Source organism: Schistocerca cancellata, chromosome 6 (assembly GCF_023864275.1).
Source record: "Schistocerca cancellata isolate TAMUIC-IGC-003103 chromosome 6, iqSchCanc2.1, whole genome shotgun sequence".
NCBI classification, from domain to species: Eukaryota; Metazoa; Arthropoda; class Insecta; order Orthoptera; family Acrididae; genus Schistocerca; species Schistocerca cancellata.
The window spans coordinates 693,485,996-693,510,002 of record NC_064631.1 but is presented as its reverse complement, the minus strand read 5'-3'; the positions used below and the strand labels follow the sequence as shown (position 1 = coordinate 693,510,002).

At 43.3% G+C, this 24,007-nt stretch overlaps 1 protein-coding gene across 1 annotated transcript in view; it reads right to left on the bottom strand.

The window, feature by feature from the left end:
• Positions 1-24,007, bottom strand: part of LOC126191564 (neuronal acetylcholine receptor subunit alpha-10-like) — a 253,654-nt gene that overhangs the window by 66,862 nt on the left and 162,785 nt on the right. Inside the window, exon 6 of the mRNA XM_049932480.1 lies at positions 10,213-10,393. Coding sequence (XP_049788437.1) covers positions 10,213-10,393 — 181 coding nt within the window. The remainder of the gene's footprint in view (positions 1-10,212; positions 10,394-24,007) is intronic.

Below are 24,007 nucleotides of genomic sequence, written 5' to 3'. Positions count from 1 at the left end.
GCTAACTATGCCTATCAGTAGTTAGTCCTTCAGTAGTTAGAATCTTTTATTTACTGGCAGTAGTGGCGCTCGCTGTATTGCAGTAGTTCGAGTAACGAAGATTTTTGTGAGGTAAGTGATTTGTGAAAGGTATAGGTTAATGTTAGTCATGGCCATTCTTTTGTAGGGATTTTTTAACGTCAGATTGCGTTGCGTTAAAAATATTGTGTGTCAGTTTAGTGTTGATCAGAATAGGCAAAGAGGAAATGTCTAAGTACGTTCAGTTCTGCTCAGCTGTTTGAAAATCAAATAATGTAAGAGGTTTATCAGCACAGTAATTCATTAGTTTTTCTATGGGGACGTTACTTAATATAGTTATGTGTGAAGTACATGAATAGACAAACAAAATAATTACAGTTTCAGATCAATTGGATGATTTACGCAAGAGAAAGAGCTTCACAAATTGAGCAAGTCAATAACGAATAGGTCCAACTTCGGTCCTTACTCAAGTAATTATTCAAATTAGCATTAAATGAAAGAGTTCTTCAGTGTCATCCTGAGGGATATCGTGCCAGATTATGTCCATGCATCATATCATCAAAATACCGAGCTGATTGGAGGGCCCTGCCCATACATAATGCTCCAAATTTTCTCAGCTGGGGAGAAATCGGGCGACCCTCTACATCTACATCTACATTTATACTCCGCAAGCCACCCAACGGTGTGTGGCGGAGGGCACTTTACGTGCCACTGTCATTACCACCCTTTCCGGTTCCAGTCGCGTATGGTTCGCGGGAAGAACGACTGCCTGAAAGCCTCCGTGCGCGCTCTAATCTCTATAATTTTACATTCGTGATCTCCTCGGGAGGTATAAGTAGGGGGAAGCAATATATTCGATACCTCATCCAGAAACGCACCCTCTCGAAACCTGGCGAGCAAGCTACACCGCGATGCAGAGCGCCTCTCTTGCAGAGCCTGCCACTTGAGTTTGCTAAACATCTCCGTAACGCTATCATGGTTACCAAATAACCCTGTGACGAAACGCGCCGCTCTTCTTTTGATCTTCTCTATCTCCTCCGTCAACCCGACCTGGTACGCATCTCACACTGATGAGCAATACTCAAGTATAAGTCGAACGAGTGTTTTGTAAGCCACCTCCTTTGTTGATGGACTACATTTTCTAAGGACTCTCCCAACGAATCTCAACCTGGTTCCCGCCTTACCAACAATTAATTTTATACGATCATTCCACTTCAAATCGTTCCGCACGCATACTCCCAGATATTTTACAGAAGTAACTGCTAGCAGTGTTTGTTCCGCTATCAGATAATCATACAATAAAGGATCCTTCTTTCTATGTATTCGCAATACATTACATTTGTCTATGTTAAGGGTCAGTTGCCACTCCCTGCACCAAGTGCCTATCCGCTGCAGATCTTCCTGCATTTCGCTACAATTTTCTAATGCTGCAACTTCTCTGTATACTACTGCATCATCCGCGAAAAGCCGCATGGAACTTCCGACACTATCTACTAGGTCATTTATATATATTGTGAAAAGCAATGGTCCTATAAAACTCCCCTGTGGCACGCCAGACGTTACTTCAACGTCTGTAGACGTCTCTCCATTGAGAACAACATGCTGTGTTCTGTTTGCTAAAAACTCTTCAATCCAGCCACACAGCTGGTCTGATATTACGTAGGCTCTTAATTTGTTTATCAGGCGACAGTGTGGAACTGTATCGAACGCCTTCAGGGAGTCAAGGAAAATAGAATCTACCTGGGAGCCTGTACCTAATATTTTCTGGGTCTCATGAACAAATAAAGCGAGTTGGGTTTCACACGATCGCTGTTTCCGGAATCCATGTTGATTCCTACAGATTAGATTCTGGGTTTCCAGAAACGACATGACACGTGAGCAAAAAACATGTTCTAAAATTCTACAACAGATCGACGTCAGAGATATAGGTCTATAGTTTTGCGCATCTGCTCGACGACCCTTCTTGAAGACTGGGACTACCTGTGCCCTTTTCCAATCATTTGGAACCTTCCGTTCCTCTACAGACTTGCGGTACACGGCTGTTAGAAGAGGGGGCAAGTTCTTTCGCGTACTCTGCTGGAAAAGGTGGAGTCTGGCAATCACGAAGACAAGTAGTAGAAACTCTCGCCGCGAAAAGGCGGCAATACTCTTGCTGAAATGTGAGCCCCGCATGGCTTGCCACGAAGGGCACAAAAGTGGGGGCAAAATATCGTCGTCGTACCATAGTGCTATAGGGGTTCTACGGATGACAACCAAAGGGGGTCCTGCTATGAAAAGAAACGGCACGCAAGATTATCGTTGCTTGTTGGTGGGCCATACAGCGGGCGAAAACGAGGTTCCTCTCCCATCGCTATCTGGGACGTCTGCTGACACGTATTCATCTACATCTACATCTACATCTACATGACTACTCTGCAATTCACATTTAAGTGCTTGGCAGAGGGTTCATCGAACCACAATCATACTATCTCTGTACCATTCCACTCCCGGACAGCGCGCGGGAAAAACGAACACTTTAACCTTTCTGTTCGAGCTCTGATTTCTCTTATTTTATTTTGATGACAATTCCTACCTACGTAGGTTGGGCTCAACAAAATATTTTCGCATTCGGAAGAGAAAGTTGGTGACTGAAATTTCGTTAATAGATCTCGCCGCGACGAAAAACGTCTTTGCTGTAATGACTTCCATCCCAACTCGCGTATCATATCTGCCACACTCTCTCCCCTATTACGTGATAATACAAAACGAGCTGCCCTTTTTTGCACCCTTTCGATGTCCTCCGTCAATCCCACCTGGTAAGGATCCCACACCGCGCAGCAATATTCTAACAGAGGACGAACGAGTGTAGCGTAAGCTGTCTCTTTAGTGGACTTGTTGCATCTTCTAAGTGTCCTGCCAATGAAACGCAACCTTTGGCTCGCCTTCCCCACAATATTAACTATGTGGTCTTTCCAATTGAAGTTGTTCATAATTTTTACACCCAGGTACTTAGTTGAATTGACAGCCTTGAGAATTGTGCTATTTATCGGGTAATCGAATTCCAACGGATTTCATTTGGAACTCATGTGAATCACCTCACACTTTTCGTTATTTATCGTCAATTGCCACCTGACACATCATACAGCAATCTTTTCTAAATCGCTTTGCAACTGATGCTGGTCTTCGGATCACCTTACTAGACGGTAAATTACAGCATCATCTGCGAACAACCTAAGAGAACTGCTCAGATTGTCACCCAGGTCACTTATATAGATCACGAACAGCAGAGGTCCCAGGACGCTTCCCTGTGGAACATCTGATATCACTTTAGTTTTAATCGATGATTTGCCATCTATTACTAGGAACTGCGACCTTCCTCACAGGAAATCACGAATCCAGTCGCACAACTGAGACGATACCCCATAGGCCCGCAGCTTGATTAGAAGTCGCTTGTGAGGAATGGTGTCAAAAGCTTTCCGGAAATCTAGAAATACGGAATCAACTTGAGATCCCCTGTCGATAGCGGCCATTACTTCGTGCGAATAAAGAGCTAGCTGCGTTGCACAAGAACGATGTTTTCTGAAACCATGCTGATTACGTATCAACAGATCGTTCCCTTCGAGGTGATTCATAATGTTTGAATACAGTATATGCTCCAAGACCCTACTGCAAACCGACGTCAATGATATAGGTCTGCAGTTCGATGGATTACTCCTACTACCCTTCTTAAACACTGGTACGATCTGCGCAATTTTCCAATCTGTAGGTACAGATCTATCGGTGAGCGAGCGGTTGTATATGATTGCTAAGTAGGGAGCTATTGTATAAGCGTTATCTGAAAGGAACCTAATCGGTATACAATCTGGACCTGAATACTTGCCCATATCAAGCGATTTGAGTTGCTTCGCAACCCCTAAGGTATCTACTTCTAAGAAACTCATGCTAGCAGCTGTTCGTATTTCACTGGTCATCGGGACAGAATCTCATTGTCCGCAGTGGAATTACCTTCAGTAATGAGTTCCGCTTTGGCAAAATGGCTCTGAGCACTATGGGAATTAATATATGAGGTCATCAGTCCCCTAGAACTTAGAACTACTTAAACCTAACTAAACTAAGGACGTCACACACATCCATGCCCGAGGCAGGATTCGAACCTGCGACCGTAACGGTCGCGCGGTTCCAGACTGAAGCGCCTAAAACCGCTCGGCTACACCGGCCGGCAGTTCCGCTTTGGACTGAGGCCCATTGACCAGCGTCGTCGTGTCTGGGGACGCTCCGACAGCAGAGGGATATCAACCTGACTGCAGCCCCCCCTCCTTACAGCCTGACAACCAGAAGTCATGGTTTATGTTGCCTCCTATTTCCATCTATTGTACTATAAATTTTTTTCCTTAATTTTTTACCTGAAGATATGACATTTCTGTGTCTTTATATATTGTAACTGTTCTACTATATATATATATTTCAAATACGTTCGGCCAAACTTTCAGGAAACATTCCTCACACACAAATAAAGAAAAGATGTTATGTGGACATGTCTCCGGAAACGCTTAATTTCCATGTTAGAGCTCATTTTAGTTTCGTCACTATGTACTGTACTTCCTCGATTCACCGCCAGTTGGCCCAATTGAAGGAAGGTAACGTTGACTTCGGTGCTTGTGTTGACATGCGACTCATTGCTCTACAGTTCTAGCATCAAGCACATCAGTACGTAGCATCAACAGGTTAGTGTTCATCACGAACGTGGTTTTGCAGTCAGTGCAATGTTTACAGATGCGGAGTTGGCAGATGCCCATTTGATGTATGGATTAGCACGGGGCAATAGCCGTGGCGCGGTACGTTTGTATCGAGACAGATTTCCAGAACGAAGATGTCCCGACAGGAAGACGTTCGAAGCAACTGATCGGCGTCTTAGCGAGCACGGAACATTCCAGACTATGACTCGCGACTGGGGAAGACCTAGAATGACGAGGACACCTGCAATGGACGAGGCAATTCTTCGTGCAGTTGACGATAACCCTAATGTCAGCGTCAGAGAAGTTGCTGGTGTACAAGGTAACGTTGTCCACGTCACTGTATGGAGAGTGCTACGGGAGAACCAGTTGTTTCCGTACCGTGTACAGCGTGTGCAAGCACTATCAGCAGCTGATTGGCCTCCGCGGGTACACTTCTGCGAATGGTTCATCCAACACTGTGTCAATCCTCATTTCAGTGCGAATGTTCTCTTCATTCCAACGTGATCAAATTGTAAATTTTCACAATCAACATGTGTGGGCTGACGAGAATCCGCACGCAACTGTGCAATCACGTCATCAACACAGATTTTCTGCGAACGTTTGGGCAGGCATTGTCTCGATTGGGCCCCATGTTCTTCCACCTACGCTCAATGGAGCACGTTATCACGATTTCATACGGGATACTCTACCTGTGCTGCTAGAACATGTGTCTTTACAAGTACGACACAACATGTGGTTCGTGCACGATGGAGCTCCTGCATATTTCAGTCGAAGTGTTCGTACGCTTCTCAGCAACAGATTCGGTGACCGATGGATTGGTAGAGGCGGACCAATTCCATGGCCTCCACGCTCTCCTGACCTCAATCCTCTTGACTTTCATTTATGGGGGCATTTGAAAGCTCTCGTCTACGCAACCCCGGTACCAAATGTAGAGACTCTTCGTGCTCGTATTGTGGACGGCTGTGACACAATATGCCATTCTCCAGGGGTGCATCAGCGCATCAGGGATTCCATGCGACGGAGGGTGGATGCATGTATCCTCCCTAACGGAGGACATTTTGAACATTTCCTGTACGAAAGTGTTTGAAGTCACGCTGGTACGTTCTGTTGCTGTGTGTTTCCACTCCATGATTAATGTGATTTCAAGAGAAGTAATAAAATGAGCTCTAACATGGAAAGTAGGCGTTTCCGAACACATGTCCACATAACATATTTTCTTTCTTTGTGTGTGAGGAAGGTTTCCTGAATGTTTGGCCGTACCTTTTTGTAACACCATATATATCGATCTATAATTGGTAGATTTGTAAATATTATTTGTATTTTTACGCTGAGTCTGGCCTATGGAAAACTATGCTATCGAACGATTACATCGATAGGTCGTGTGGAGAACCAAAGTGTTTAGGATCTTTGGTAGTGTTAACTCTGTCGCGTGGAGCGCGGGCAGAGCAGAGGCTGGCTGGAGTAGTGCGGTGGAGCAGGTGTGTTGTGTGACGCTCCCGCGAGTTGCCTCGCTTTCGGGGTTGGGCAGCATGTAATTGCGCTCGACTTGCTACGATAGTTTCTGACACGGTGTTGCGGACGGGAAGCATTAGCTGGCGCACATCAAGAGCCCGTTTTGCCTGGTGACCGCGTCGAGAAGAAGGCGCGCCAACATCCAGCTTCTGCAACAGCGACGGCCGACAATGAGTGACTGTTGCCACCTCCTCGATCGACGGCTTCAAACCTTCAATCAAACAACAAGGAAGACTAAAAGCACGTAAAGTTTTAGAACTGTATGGCAGACCTCAGCTTTTCAAACTGTTGCAGCACAAAAATACAGCAACTTAGCATGAACTTTTGTTGCTCATTGTCCGAATTGCATCACCAAGCAGGGTCCCTTCCTTTTCCAGAATGAACCCGAGTCTCGTTGAAATTCATACGCCAGCATTAAAGTAATATCATGCCATTTCACTCCTTTAATTTCAAAGTTCAGTTAAAGTATTCATAGTTGGCTACAATATTGATATTAGTTTTGTTACCATATTTTAGCGTACCTGTGACTGCAGCTCAGCTTGGTACGTACTAAATTTTACTATTGTTAATTGTTTAGAATCATTTCATTCAAGTTCAAAGTTAAATCTCTTATTTGTAAATTTCGTAGATTCAAGTAGGTTTTTAAATGATTGTTGAGGTAGCCCAAGACTAACCTTATTTTATTGAATTTCGTAGTGCTTCAGAAACAAAGTTCACTATTAATTTCAGTCACTAAATTAACTTTCAATTTTCTGGTTTTATGAATTCTTTTGCTAAATTAAGTCAGAGTGTAGCGAAATTTATTACTTCTGACAAACATTCAGTTTTCACACAACACGTGTCAACCTTCAGTTGCCACGCTTTTAGTGCTAATTATATGTGCATTAATCTTTCATTTTTCAGTTACTATAGTATTTATCCATAGGACTGGCGACCATAATTTTCCCCAAATCTCAAATACCTAATTAACGCCAATTACTTGTTAATGCAACGACCGCACATTTACTTTCTTTAGTAATTTTACCCTTTCCTCAAAATTAATTTTCACCAATTTAATTTGCATTTTTCCTTTCATTAAGATGTAACCCTTTCCTCCCTCTTTACCGGCAAATTAACTTCGGTGACGATTGCTTTTCCCAAATTTCCATTCGGTGCACGCGGTTTAATTTTTCACTGTCATTGAGGTCGACAAGTGAGGGGGAGGTTACAATACGTGGAACCCTCACAGCACAGCGGTACGTCTACGATATTCTCCTCCCCGTTTTGTTGGCTTCAAGGCAAGCCGTGGCGGGCTTTCATTTCAGCAAGATATCTCCCACCTCCATACATCGAGAGATTCTACTGCTTCTCTTCATGCTTGCCAAACGTTACCTTCGCCAGCAAGGTCGCCGGGTCTCTGCCCAGTTGAAAACGTTCGGAGAATTATGGGTAGGGCCCCTTGTTCATCTCTGGATTTTGACGAACTAACGCGCCAATTGTACAGAATTTGGCCTCGATGGTGAGTGTTCATCGGAGATGAGTGTATCATCTGGAGTGCCCCAGGGAAGTGTAGTAGGTCCGCTGTTGTTTTCTGTCTACATAAATGATCTTTTGGATAGGGTGGATAGCAATGTGCGGCTGTTTGCTGATGATGCTGTGGTGTACGGGAAGGTGTCGTCATTGAGTGACTGTAGGAGGATGCCAGATGACTTGGACAGGATTTGTGATCGGTGTAAGGAATGGCAGCTAACTCTAAATATAGATAAATGTAAATTAATTCAGATGAATAGGAAGAAGAATCCTGTAATGTTTGAAAACTCCGTTAGTAGTGTAGAGCTTGACATAGTCACGTCGATTAAATATTTGGGCGTAACATTGCAGAGCGATATGAAGTGGGACAAGCATGTAATGGCAGTTGTCGGGAAGGCGGATAGTCGTCTTCGGTTCATTGGTAGAATTTTGGGAAGATGTGGTTCATCTGTGAAGGAGACCGCTTATAAAACACTAATACGACCTATTATTGAGTACTGCTCGAGCGTTTGGGATCCCTTTCAGGTCGGATTGAGGGAGGACATACACTCCTGGAAATGGAAAAAAGAACACCTTGACACCGGTGTGTCAGACCCACCATACTTGCTCTGGACACTGCGAGAGGGCTGTACAAGCAATGATCACACGCACGGCACAGCGGACACACCAGGAACCGCGGTGTTGGCCGTCGAATGGCGCTAGCTGCGCAGCATTTGTGCACCGCCGCCGTCAGTGTCAGCCAGTTTGCCGTGGCATACGGAGCTCCATCGCAGTCTTTAACACTGGTAGCATGCCGCGACAGCGTGGACGTGAACCGTATGTGCAGTTGACGGACTTTGAGCGAGGGCGTATAGTGGGCATGCGGGAGGCCGGGTGGACGTACCGCCGAATTGCTCAACACGTGGGGCGTGAGGTCTCCACAGTACATCGATGTTGTCGCCAGTGGTCGGCGGAAGGTGCACGTGCCCGTCGACCTGGGACCAGACCGCAGCGACGCACGGATGCACGCCAAGACCGTAGGATCCTACGCAGTGCCGTAGGGGACCGCACCGCCACTTCCCAGCAAATTAGGGACACTGTTGCTCCTGGGGTATCGGCGAGGACCATTCGCAACCGTCTCCATGAAGCTGGGCTACGGTCCCGCACACCGTTAGGCCGTCTTCCGCTCACGCCCCAACATCGTGCAGCCCGCCTCCAGTGGTGTCGCGACAGGCGTGAATGGAGGGACGAATGGAGACGTGTCGTCTTCAGCGATGAGAGTCGCTTCTGCCTTGGTGTCAATGATGGTCTTATGCGTGTTTGGCGCCGTGCAGGTGAGCGCCACAATCAGGACTGCATACGACCGAGGCACACAGGGCCAACACCCAGCATCATGGTGTGGGGAGCGATCTCCTACACTGGCCGTACACCACTGGTGATCGTCAAGGGGACACTGAATAGTGCACGGTACATCCAAACCGTCATCGAACCCATCGTTCTACCATTCCTAGACCGGCAAGGGAACTTGCTGTTCCAACAGGACAATGCACGTCCGCATGTATCCCGTGCCACCCAACGTGCTCTAGGAGGTGTAAGTCAACTACCCTGGCCAGCAAGATCTCCGGATCTGTCCCCCATTGAGTATGTTTGGGACTGGATGAAGCGTCGTCTCACGCGGTCTGCACGTCCAGCACGAACGCTGGTCCAACTGAGGCGCCAGGTGGAAATGGCATGGCAAGCCGTTCCACAGGACTACATCCAGCATCTCTACGATCGTCTCCATGGGAGAATAGCAGCCTGCATTGCTGCGAAAGGTGGATATACACTGTACTGGTGCCGACATTGTGCATGCTCTGTTGCCTGTGTCTATGTGCCTGTGGTTCTGTCAGTGTGATCATATGATGTATCTGACCTCAGGAATGTGTCAATAAAGTTTCCCCTTCCTGGGACAATGAATTCACGGTGTTCTTACTTCAATTTCCAGGAGTGTAGAAGCAATTCTGAGGCGGGCTGCTAGATTTGTTACTGGTAGGTTTGATCATCACGCGAGTGTTACGGAAATGCTTCAGGAACTCGGGTGGGAGTCGCTAGAGGAAAGGAGGCGTTCTTTTCGTGAATCGCTAGTGAGGAAATTTAGAGAACCAGAATTTGAGGCTGAGTGCAGTACAGTTTTACTGCAGCCAACTTACATTCCGCGGAAAGACCACAAAGATAAGATGAGAGAGATTAGGGCTCGTACAGAGGCATATGGGCAGCCATTTTTCCCTCGTTGTGTTTGGTATTGGAACAGGGAGAGAAGATGCTAGTTGTGGTACGAGGTACCCTCCGCTACGCACCGAATGGTGGATTGCGGAGTATGTATTTAGATGCAGAGGTGAGGCCGCGCCTGCCAATTGTGAACTAACTGATACGCTGCGCCTCCGTGCGAGAGAGAACACAGCGGACGCAGACACTGGGATGAGCAGTGCGGGTGACTCACCGAAAGCTGGTACGGTGATGGCGGCCAGGTAGAGGGCGGCGCGCCTGCGCAGAGCCACCTGGAAGTGGATCACCGGCGTGGTCTGCCCCGGCCCGCACAGTGGACACGGTATACGCCGCGCCTCCACCCGGGACCACTCCACTGCCCACTCAGAGTTCTCCAGCATCCACATCGTCAGCGTCTGCGGCAGAACGGTACACCTCACTCTTACTGTGAAAGGCGGCTGGAATGGTTGGTGCCAGTGTTAGCTCTAATACAGTAAAGGTAGCCCAAGAAGAGGACCAGCTGACGAGTGGGTTATTGTTTTCGATCAAGTTTTGCAAGAACATTCTACAGGGTGGTCCACTGATCGTGACCGGGCCAAATACCTCACGAAATAAGCGTCAAACGAAAAAACTACAAAGAACGAAACTCTTCTAGCTTGAAAAGGGAAACCAGATGGCGCTATGTTTAGCCCGCTAGATGGCGCTATCATAGGTCAAAAGGATATCAACTGCGTTTTTTTTAAAATAGGAACCCCCATTTTTTATTACATGTTCATGTAGTACGTAAAGAAATATGAATGTTTTAGTTGGACCAGCCGGCCAGAGTGGCCGAGCGGTTCTAGGCGCTACAGTCTGGAACCGCGCGACTGCTACGGTTGCAGGTTCGACTCCTGCGTCGGGCATGGATGTGTGTGATGTGCTTAGGTTAGTTGGGTTTAAGTAGTTCTAAGTTCTAGGGGACTGATGACCAAAGAAGTTAAGTGCCATAGTGCTCAGAGCCAATTGAACCAATGTTAGTTGGACCACTTTTTTTCGCTTTGTGATAGATGGCGCTGTAATAGTCACAAACATATGGCTCACAATTTTAGACGACCAGTTTAACAGGTAGGTCTTTTAAATTAAAATACAGAACGTAGGTACGTTGTTCCAATATGATACATGTACCTTTGTGAACTTATCATTTCTGAGAACGGATGCTGTTACAGGGTGATTACCTGTAAATACCACATTAATGTAATAAATGCTCAAAATGATGTCCGTCAAGCTCAATGCATTTGTCAATACGTGTAACAGCATTCCTCTCAACAGCGAGTAGTTCGCCTTCCGTAATGTTCGCACATGCATTGACAATGCGCTGATGCATGTTGTCAGGCGTTGTCGGTGGATCACGATAGGAAATATCCTTCAACTTTCCTCCACAGAAAGAAATCCGGGGACGTCAGATCCGTTGAACGTGCGGGCCATGGTATGGACCAATGCACCTGTCACGAAATATGCTTTTCAATACCGCTTCAACCGCACGCGAGCTATGAGCCGGACATCCATCGTGTTGGAAGTACATGGCCATTCTGTCATGAAGTGAAACATCTTATAGTAACATCGGTAGAACATTACGTAGGAAATCAGCATACAGTGCACCATTTAGATAGCCATCGATTAAATGGAAGCCTATTATCCTTTCTCTCATAATGCCGCACCATACATTAACCCGCCAAGGTCCCTGATGTTCCACTTGTCGCAGCCATCGTGGATTTTCCGTTGCCAAATAGTGCATATTAGGCCGGTTTACATTGGTGAATGAAGCTTCGTCGCTAAATAGAACGCGTGCAAAAAATCTGTCATCGTCCCGTAATTTCTCTTGTGCCCAGTGGCAGAACTGTACGCGACGTTCAAAGTCGTCGCCATGCAATTCCTGGTGCATACAAATATGGTACGGGTGCAATCGATGTTGATGTAGCATTCTCAACACCGACGTTTTTGAGATTCCCGATTATCGCGCAGTTTGTCTGCTACTGATTTGCGGATTAGCCGCGACAGCAGCTGAAACACCTACTTGGGCATCATCATTTGTTGCAGGTCGTGGTTGACGTTTCACATGTGGCTGAACACTTCCTGTTTCCTCAAATAACGTAACTATCAGGCGAACGGTCCGGACACTTGGATGATATCGTCCTGGATATCGAGCAGCATACGTAGCACACGCCCGTTGGGCATTTTGATCACAATAGCCATACATCAACACGATATCGACCTTTTCCGCAATTGGTAAAGGGTCCATTTTAACACGGGTAATGTATCACGAAGCAAATACCGTCCGCACTGGCGGAATGTTATGTGATACCATGTACTTACACGTTTGTGACTGTTACAGCGCCATCTATCACAAAGCGAAAAAATGGCCCAACTAAAACATTCATATTTCTTTACGTACTACACAAATATGTAATAAAAAATGGCGGTTCCTATTTTAAAAAAACGCAGTTCATATCCGTTTGACCTGTGGCAGCGCCATCCAGAGGGCCAAGCATAGCGCCATCTGGTTTCCCCATTCAAGCTAGACCCGAGTTTCGTTCTTTGTAGTTTCTTCGTTTGATGCTTATTTCGTGAGATATTTGGCCCGGTGAGTATGGATGGACCACCCTGTATATTAAAAATAAATAGATACGTGTTTCGGCCATTTTGCTAGACACGCCCTAGTTTTGCAATCAGTAAAGGTCAAAGATGATCAACGGAAATTGTATTTTCAATGCTGTACGTAGAAAGATCGTCCAAAAAATACAGGGTTATTACAAATGATGGAAGCGATTTCACAGCTCTACAATAACTTTATTATTTGAGATATTTTCACAATGCTTTGCACACACATACAAAAACTCAAAGTTTTTTTTAGGCATTCACAAATGTTCGATATGTGCCCCTTTAGTGATTCGGCAGACATCAAGCTGATAATCAAGTTCCTCCCACATTCGGCGCAGCATGTCCCCATCAATGAGTTCGAAACCATCGTTGATGCGAGCTCGCAGTTCTGGCACGTTTCTTGGTAGAGGAGGTTTAAACACTGAATCTTTCACATAACCCCACAGAAAGAAATCGCATGGGGTTAAGTCGGGAGAGCGTGGAGGCCATGACATGAATTGTTGATCATGATCTCCACCACGACCGATCCATCGGTTTTCCAATCTCCTGTTTAAGAAATGCCAAACATCATGATGGAAGTGCGGTAGAGCACCATCCTGTTGAAAGATGAAGTCGGCGCTGTCGGTCTCCAGTTGTGGCATGAGCCAATTTTCCGCGGTCTACGCGTGAAACTTGCCCGCACGCGTTCAACCGTTTCTTCGCTCACTGCAGGCCGACCCGTTGATTTCCCCTTACAGAGGCATCCAGAAGCTTTAAACTGCGCATACCATCACCGAATGGAGTTAGCAGTTGGTGGATCTTTGTTGATCTTCGTCCTGAAGTGTCGTTGCACTGTTATGACTGACTGATGTGAGTGCATTTCAAGCACGACATACGCTTTCTCGGCTCCTGTCGCCATTTTGTCTCACTGCGCTCTCGAGCGCTCTGACGGCAGAAACCTGAAGTGCGGCTTCAGCCAAACAAAACTTTATGAGTTTTCCTACGTATCTGTAGTGTGTCGTGACCATATGTCAATGAATGGAGCTACAGTGAATTTATGAAATCGCTTCAATCATTTGTGATAGCCCTGTATTTTCATTAACATACATGGAGGTGACAAAGGTCTCGGGTTACCTCCTGACACAGTGCCGGTGCTTCTGTTGCCTGGTGTAATGCAGCAGCTCGGCTCGGCATCGACTCAACAAGTCGTCGGTAGTCCTGTGTAGAAATATTGAGCCGTGCTGTCTCTATAGCCGTCCGTAATTGAGAAAATATTCCCAGAGCAGGATGTTTTGCACGAACAGACCTCTCGATTACATCCCATAAATGTTCCATGGGATTCATGTCGGGCGATTTAGGTGGCCAAATCATTCTCTCGAATTGTCCAGAATGACATGGTGCATTGTCATCCAAAAAAAATCCCACCGTTGCTTCGGAACATAAAATCCACGAATGGTTAGAAATGGTGTCCAAACAGCCGAACATAACCATTTCCAGTCACTGATCGGATCAATTGGACCAGATGACCCATTCCATTCAATGTAAATACAGCCCACGCCATTATGGAACCACCACCAGCTTGCAGGATGCCTTGTTGACAGCTTGGGTTCATGGCTTCGTGGGGTCTGCTCCCAACTCGAACGCTACCACCAGCTCTTACCAATGCAAACGGGAGTCATCTGACCAACCCACAGTCTCCCAGTTGTCTTGGTTAGTTAGTTAGTTAGTTGCATTTTCCATGGAACATTTTGCACGACAGATCGTAACGATGTGGAACGAATCATTTTACATTAAAAACGCAAATTAATTTTTACATGCGGTTACATTCTGAATATACTTTTTTTTCTTTTTCTTTTTTTTTTTTTTTTTTTTTTAACAAAGAGATAAGAGATATACAGATCTGAGTCAGTATTTCTTACCCACAGCCTCTTACACATTGGAGTAGGACAAATTCTTCTACATCTACGTGGTTACTCTGCAATTCACACTTACGTACGTGGCAGAGGGAATAGAAGGGGTTGTCTTGGGGACACTATCTCAGTTCGTGATTATATGTTACTTTGCTGTCTGTCATAAATTTTGTGTAACTGGTTAAGTGATCAAAGATATTTGTTGCAGCATTATACGCCCCTTTTTTGTGCTAAAGGCAACCTTAATGTCCTTGTTCCTTCTGGTACCGTACGTCATTGTTCTTTTTGTAGTGTAATCGATTATTTACAACAAACTCCATGAGGGAATAAATATACTGTGAAGCAGTAGTCAGAATGCCCAGTTACTTAAACAGTTGATCGTGGGTGAGTGCCATATATTGTTCTCAAAGCACGTTTTTGCGCAATGAAGACTTTCTTTCCTAAAAATTAGTTATCCCATAACATTATTCCATATGACATTATTGAATGAAAATATGTAAAATATGTGTCAACTTACTGATTAGTCCCTCCATAAGATTTACAATGTTTCTAACCCCAAATGTAACTGAACTAAGTTGTTTTAGGAATTCCAAAATGTATTTCTCCCAATTTAAATTCTCGTAAATACGGACCCTTAAGAATTTTGAAGTTTCCACCCTATTTATAATTTCCTCGGCATGTGTCACACTTATCATTGGTGTAGCACATCTAGATATGCATAACTGACTATGTTGTGTCTTTTTAAAATCGAGAATGAGACCATTCGCAGGAAACCAATCAAAGATAGTTATAAGAACTCTGCTTACTGTTTCTTCTGTTTCTGTACGTATGCTTGGATTTATTACAATACTAAAAAGGAATAAATTCTGATTTTTGTATACAATTCGGAAAATCGTTTACATGTAGAAGGAACAGTACCGGTCCTAAGGTTGAACCCATACATGATTTCTCTCTAGTAAGAATTACTTCCAAGGTATAACGAAGTACAACGTTTTGCATTCCTTTGGTTAGGTACGACATTATCCATTGGTTGACCATATCATCAACCCCTTAAAACCTCAATTTATCTGGGAGAATACTGTGGTTCAGAATCAAAGCGGCCAATATTTTACTTAGATAAAACATGGATTCACTGTTTGCAAATGTGCAGCAGAGCGCGCACAATTTGACAGTTACCAGGTTGCTACTTGTCTTTCAAACTGTTTATTATTTCAGTTATTATTGGTTTCTCCCTGTTTATTATTTGGATGAAATGATTTTTTCTGGAGTGAAGGGAAAAAGGTATTGTGCTGACCATGACGTCTTTTTCCACGTATCTGAGGAGAATCACATTCTACCTTTCTTTGACAAAGGAAGATATACCAATGCTGAACTACTTGATGAATTAAAAAACTAAACTAATCGGTAAAAACCGTAGGAGACTAATTTGTGATTATTATATCCACTCTCGCTTACTGAAGAACGTTCTCGTCCATCATCTTGTGCGGGTGACAGATCATTCGAACAGTTAATAGGATGATTAAAATGGTGTTAAAAATGATTAGAAATAAAATAAATACAGTTAATAGCTTATAAATAATGGTCAAAGTCATTTTGATAAAGATTTAAAAATAATAACTTCTAAGGAGCGCTTTGCCGCCAGTGTCTACAATACTACTAATTTTAAGGGTCAAGGCATGAAACAAAATTCTTTTTCAGCTATTACTCACAGTGTCTTTATCCATTCGGAATATTTACAGCCATTTTTAAGTGTTCAAAATGTTTGATCACAATAATGTTCGACCAGTGACCAATTCGCAAAATTTTCAGTAATGTGTGTGTTCTGGTGGAAGTAATAAAGTCTCCCAGGCTTAGAATTTTAAAAATCTCTTCTTGAACAATCTCCTCCCTTTATTAAAAAAAAAAGGAAAAAAAACATTCGCCTCCGCAGATTGTGTCGCGTGTAAACGTGGTTACAGAAGGGCAGCATGTGACAGTGCTCCATTTGTAAGGTTACTGGTGTGTACGCCAGTATTGCGTCCCCCTCCCTGTTTTCCGGGCGTAAACATGCCAACGCTGCCCCCATGTTGAAGTTACTACTTCGCCGTGCCGAGTAATATGTAAATGTAGCGGCCTGGATAACACGCCTGCAGCAGCAGGTGAATTTTCCCGTCACTTCGAAAAAAACTCGTTCGTGAGTGGCCAAACGAGGAATCTGCCAGAGTACGTCCCAAGGCTGGTGTCATAAAAGGTTTGCAGAGAAGAGGGAGACGTACGCCAGTCCTAGAAACAGTTATTAACAGTTACGAGACAACCAGTCAGTTGTTCCACGCGCCACCTCATCCATACTTCACGGCTTGATACTGATACTTATACAGTAGAATAACTCAGAGAAGATGTCATAAAACCACGAAACGCTGATATGAAAATAATTACTATGATTTTAGACTAATTTCAGTTTTAAATCAAAATTCAAAGCCATTTATCCGCTGTACAGTAGGCACTCCTATCATGTTAACCAGAAATCAACAAACTGAACTATACTGATAAAGTCATGACGGTTGATACATTCACTTTGTAAGTAGGCTATTTATATTTTCTTATTGGCAACGTTACGTAGCGCTCTGTATGACAATCACTGGCTGTGCTGTGTGCAGTCTGTGGCTAGTTTGCATTGTTGTCTGCCATTGTAGTGTTGGGCAGAGGCAGCTGGATGTGAACAGCGCGTAGCGTTCAGTGTTGCCAATTTAGCGACTTTGTCGCTAGAAATGGCGACTTTTGCCTTGGTCTTAGCGACAACAAAAACTTTTTAGCGACAAAAATTATTTAGCGACTTATCTGGCGACTTTTGGAGTACTGACGACTTTTGAAGTACAAATCAGAACTATTTTGGGCGAGTATTTTCATTAAAAAAACTAAGATTTTAACTATAGAATGGGTACTACACTGACTTTTTTCTAGATTTACTAAGTTAAATTAAGTTCTTTAGCAGCATTTAGTAAACCTGAATGTGGGAATTTACTACAGAGTAAGAAAACCTTAACTATAGAACAATTCATTATTTATTACCCAATAGCGTATCGATCTATGATTCTTCAGCTTCTGAACTTCCTTTATTTTTCGAACTGACAAAAAACATAAGTAATATTAAGTATAATAAAATACATTTCCGTCCAGCAACCTCTAATCTTTCGAAATGTTAACTCGCAGTCAAATTATTACCACATGCACAGTGGTACCGCAAGAACAATTCGGTGGGGGTATCTCAGACATTATTACCTTTTATACAATGAACAATAGGACTGATATCGAGTTACCGAGTGAGTAGATTGTTTCATGACCTCTAGTTTGCCTGAGTTTTAATGTATTTTCAGTGATTATAAATTGGTGAAACTTATGTTGAGGTGGCTTACATAATGGATTTACCGCAGAAGAAAAAGCAGTACGCTCAAAAATATCGGGATGCGTGAGAAGCAGAACCTGAATTCAATGGGTGGCTGAAACCAGTCGTTGGAGACTTATCCAAGGCAAGATGTCAAGTATGTGCAACAGAGTTTTATGATAAATTATGTGATATTAGAAACCATTCGAAAACTATTAAGCATAAACAAAAAATTGATTTAAAAAAAAAAACCGCCTTACCTGTAGATCATTTAGGAATACTGTACAAGAAGGTGTTTTCCGGTAATGAGGGCCCTAAAAACATGCAATTGCATCGTACAAAGTGCACTAACATTATAACTGAAGTTTTGGCTCCATATTTTACACAATCATTGGTTGAAGATGCAGGTAATCAAAAATACAGTGTACTAATAGATGAATCCACAGGTGTATCAAAATCTAAAATGCTAGGTATCCTTATGCTGTGCTATAGTGTAAACAACCAAACCATTAGATCAGCATTTCTCAAACTCGCTGTAGTAGAAACTGCAGATGCAAGAAATCTGGCTGCTGTTCTTGTGAATTCTTTGAAAGAGCTCAAACTTCCAATCGCTAATATGGTAGGAATTGGCACAGATAATGCTTCTGCAATGGTTGGAATAAACAATGGACCTTTCGAACAACTCAAGAGAGAATATGGTTTGAAGCATTTGATATTGATCCGTTGCATTTGTCACTCTCTTCAGCTTGCAGTTTTGCACGCCTCAGTGAATACCATACCTAGAAACATAGAGTTTCTTGTACGGGAAACCTACAATTGGTTCTCCATTTCACCCAAAAGACAAGAGGAATATAAAAAGGTTTATGAGACAATAAATTGTGGAAAACAGCCACTAAGAATTTTGAAGGTCTGTGCAACACATTGGCTTTCAATTGAACCAGCAATACGAAGAATTCTGGAGCAGTGGGAAGAACTAAAGCTACATTTTTCACTTGCCATGGTTCAACACAATTGTTACACTGCCGATCTTTTGTACAAGATGTATTGTGACGACTCAGATCATCTTTACATGTTTTACCTTAAACATGCTTTAAAAGACGTACAAATAGCAATAAAAGCATTTGAAGGAGAAGATAATGACCCCACTAAATTACTAGATACACTTGTATTTCTCATGCAGTCACTCAGACAAAACATAGTTTTTCCAAGTGTTGATTTGTTGACAACACCAGTTCCAAGCGAATGAATGTACGCAAATCCGAACCTTGGCTTTATGTTTGAACAGAAATTGTCTGAGTCAAGTTTGTCTGAAGAAAATAAAGTTTATCTGGAGAAGAGATGCATTCAGTTTAGTCTGAAAGTCATAAAAGAAATCCAACAAAGACTGCCAAGTAACGTTACGATCCTGAAAAAAATGTCAGTGCTGAATGTTGAAGAAACACTAGAAGTGAATAAAAATAATGCTGTAGCGGATGTAGCCAAAGAATTGGGTTTTAGTGGCGATTTCATAGACAGTATGCTGCAAGAATGGCACAATATCAACTTCATTAGGTGGAATAACACTACTAACACCTCGATTTTGCAGTGAGGTTTTGCAGTATAAAAATGCGGCAATGGAAAATCCTTTTTCTTTGATTTCACAGCTAGCAATGACTGTTCTATGCCTACCGCATTCAAATGCAGAAGTGGAAAGAATATTCAGTTCTATGAACATTACAAAAACTAAACAACGTAACAGATTATCGTTAAAGACAATTAATGCTTTGATCATATTGAGAGGCCAGCTGAAGAAACAAAATAAAGATTGTGCATCTTTTGACATACCGTCAGACGTATTGGAGCTTATTGGAACGAGAAAAAGTAACTCTTTTGCAACAAAACCAGTCGAACAGCAACATCATCTTTTGAGCGACATTCAACCCTCTACATCAACTACAGTTCTGTCAGAGCATGAAACAGAAGAGTTATTCGATCTTCTGAGTGACGACGATGAATAGCTCACATACCGGTATGTATATATTTTGTAACCTAACTTGAGTTCTTGCTTTCTTTTGTTACAAATATAGTTGTATATTTCTAGTATATTTGACTACTGTGATTGAAACATCAATTTATGTGTTGCTTCAATTATGATGACCTGTTTAATTCAACGTTAGCGTATTTTATATGTATGTTGTTGCAAGCGATGCGTCATTTAATTAACACAATGTAGCAATTACTTATGAGACAATTTTATTTTATTTTATTAATATTAATATTAATTTATTTTATTTTATTAATATTTTATAACCCCCCCACCCACCCAACACTGGCTTATTGCACCATTCACAGCACGAAATTTTCAGTACACCCCTAGTAAAATCAGTTTTAGCGACTTTCTAGCGACTTTTGATATTGAATCTAGCAACTTGGGTTTTTTAGAGTTGGCAACACTGGTAGCGTTGCGCAGTAGGAGGTGAGCCGCCAGCAGTGGTGGATGTGGGGAGAGAGATGGCGGAGTTTTGAAATTTGTAAAACTGGATGTTATGAACTACTATATATATTATGATGTTATGGTAAATACATTGTTTGTTCTCTATTAACATCTTTCAATTGCTAACTATGCCTATCAGTAGTTAGTGCCTTCTGTAGTTTGAATCTTTTATTTAGCTGGCAGTAGTGGCGCTCGCTGTATTGGCGTAGCTTGAGTAACGAAGATTTTTGTGAGGTAAGTGATTTGTGAAAGGTACAGGTTAATGTTAGTCACGGCCATTCCTTTGTAGGGATATCTGAAAGTCAGATTGCATTGCGCTAAAAAAAAAAAAAAAAAAAAAAAAAAAATTGTGTGTCAGTTTAAGCACAGTCATGAATAATTGTTCTAAGGGGACGTTTCAACTTCTTGTATTCGACCTGTTCTTTTGATATCTGCGGACTTTACCCACTTGCTATGGTGGCAACGTTTGTCAGCCTGAAACTGGCAGATTAAAACTGTGTGCCCGACCGAGACTCGAACTCGGGACCTTTGCCTTTCGCGGGCAAGTGCTCTACCATCTGAGGTACCCAAGCACGACTCACGCCCGGTACTCACAGCTTTACTTCTGCCAGTATCTCGTCTCCTACCTTCCAAACTTTACAGAAGCTCTCCTGTAGATGTAGATATAAATTGGTCAATACAGAGACGGTTAATGGTGGTTGTAGACGACGCTGGAGTTGTCTTCCGACGATGTCCTGTATGTACTCGATTGGAGACAACTTTGATGATCGAGCAGGTCAAGGCAACATGTCGACACTCTGCAGAGCACTTCAGGTTACAACAGCGGCATGTGGGCGCACGTTATCCTGTCGGAAAACACCCCACGGGGTGCTGCTCATGAATGATAGCACGACAGGTCGATCACCAGACTTACGTACAAATGTGCACAAGAACGATATTTTCTGAATCCGTGTTGGCTATGTATCAATAAGTCATTTTCTTCAAGGTGATTCATAATGTCCCAGTACAGTATAAGCTCCAAAATCCTACTGCAAATTGAGTTCAGTGATATGGGTATGTAATTCAGTGGGTTACTCCTATTTCCCTTCTTGAATATTGGTGTGACCTGTGCTACTTTCCCCTCTTTAGGAACAGACTTTTCGTCAAAGGAGCGGTTGTATATGATTGCTAAGAAAGGCGCTATTATGTCTGCATAGTCTGAGAGGAACCTGATTGGTATACCATCTGGACCGGAAGACTTGCCTTTCTTAAGTGATTTTAGTTGTTTTCGCAACACCTAAGATATCTACTTTTATGTCACTAATGCTGACAGCTGTTCTGGTTTCGAATTTTGGAATATTTAATTCATCTTCTTTCGTGAAGGAATTACGGAAAGCTGTATTTAATAGTTCCGCTTTAGTGGCAGCATCATCAGTAACATTTTCATCGCTACCGCGCAGTGACGGTATTGGCTGTTTTTGCCACTGGTGTACTTTACATACGACCAGAATCTCTTTGGGTTTCCTCCTGCACCAGACATGGAATTCCATCTCACAAACAGACATCTGGTACCTGTACAAAACGATGCACGCACGCCTGCATGCTTGGATTCGACATTCCGGCAGTTGCACCGGTTATTAATGTATCGGCATTTCACATTTGCAATGGCTTATACTGCGCTTACATTAACCTCTGATCTTACAATATTAATCACTTAAATATGTTGCCTACACAAATGTATTCCCGAAATTTCATTACCGAGCGAGGTGGCGCAGTGGTAGCACACTGGACTCGCATTCGGGAGGACGACGGTTCAATCCCGTCTCCGGCCATCCTGATTTAGGTTTTCCGTGATTTCCCTAAATCGCTTCAGGCAAATGCCGGGATGGTTCCTTTGAAAGGGCACGGCCGATTTCCTTCCCCATCCTTTCCTCACCCGAGCTTGCGCTCCGTCTCTAATGACCTCGTTGTCGACGGGACGTTAAAAACTAATATCCTCCTCCTCCTCCGAAATTTCATTACTCTAATTATTTTTTGGTGTTGCGATTTGTTTTCGGTGGTGTATTTTGGTCTACATTCTTTACGATAAGTTATGTCTGACATGTCCGCCCCGATAACTGAGTGGTCAGCGCGGTGCTCTGTCACGACAAGAACCCTTGAAGTTCATCTAGAAGGAAAGAAGAGTCGAACCATTGTTTCAAACAACGGCTTACCGCAAGGTTCTGTATTGGCACCGTTACTTTTCAATGTGTACACAAGCGACATACTAGCAACAAATGCGCGGAAGTTCTGTTACGCAGATGACATGGTCCTGGCTGTGCAACATGAAAGTTTTGAACAGTGTGAAAACTCCCTTAACCAAGACCTCGGAGTAATGGGTAAATATTTCAGATCTTGGAGATTAATTCCTAACCCAATAAAGTCAGAAGTTACAGTGTTTCTTTTAAACAACCAACAGGCAACTCGATCCCTTGACGTTACCATTGCTGGTAGAAAGTTAAAGCATAACCCAAACCCAAAATATCTTGGTATTAAATTGGATAGATCGCTTACATTCAAACCACACCTAATAGATACTGCTGCTAAGACACGTACAAGAAATAATATTATTCAAAAGCTCGCCAATACTAGCTGGGGAACTGATGTACATACTCAAGAAGATTTCTTCTGTAGCGCTGGTATACTCTGTTGCGGAATATTGCAGCCCTGTTTGCCTTAACAGCAGTCACACGTCTAAAGTGGATACTCAACCAAACAATACCATGAGAACCATAACTGGGACCATTAAATCCACCCCACTACCTTGGATTCCTGTCCTCTGCAGTATAGCTCCACCACATCGTAGTCGGCAAACCGCCTTAGTTAATGAATGGCGTAAAATCTCCTCCAATACCAACCTTACAATCCATCAGGACATTGCCCCAAATCTTTCCCGACTAAGATCTAGAAGACCACCGTGGAGAACAGCTCAAAACCTTATGGCTACGTCTTACGATGCCATGGATTCATGGAAAAATGAATGGTCTCAGACTGGACTATCCAAGAGCTGCAATGAAATATCACCTGGTGGAAACCTACCTGGTACAGACCTGCCAAGAAGAACTTGTGTTATACTCAGTAGACTCAGAACTGGTCATGGCAGAAGTGGCGAGATGCTCTGTAGACGGGGCATACGAGATTCACCACAGTGCGATTGTGGACATCCAGAACAAACGATCCAGCACATCATTCAGGAATGCCCTAAACGTGCGTTTAAAGGATCCATTCGAGAACTGTATGCAGCCTCCCTTGCATCCTCGAGTGGATGGAAAACCTAGACATAGAACTTTAAAAACCTAAACAGCCTACTTACATAGCCCTATGTAAGTAGGCTGTTTGGGTTTTCTTATTGGTAACGCCACGTAGCGCTCTGTATGAAAAATGACTGGCTGTGCTGTGTGCAGTCTGTGTCTAGTTTGCATTGTTGTCTGCCATTGTAATGCTGGGCAGCTGGATGTGAACAGCGCGTAGCGTTGCGCAGTTGGAGGTGAGCCGCCAGCAGTGGTGGATGTGGGGAGAGAAATGGCGGAGATTTGAAATTTGTAAGACTGGATGGCATGAACTGCTATATATATTATGACTTTTGAACAATATTAAGGTAAATACATTGTTTTTTCTCTATCAAAATCTTTCATTTGCTAACTATGCCTAT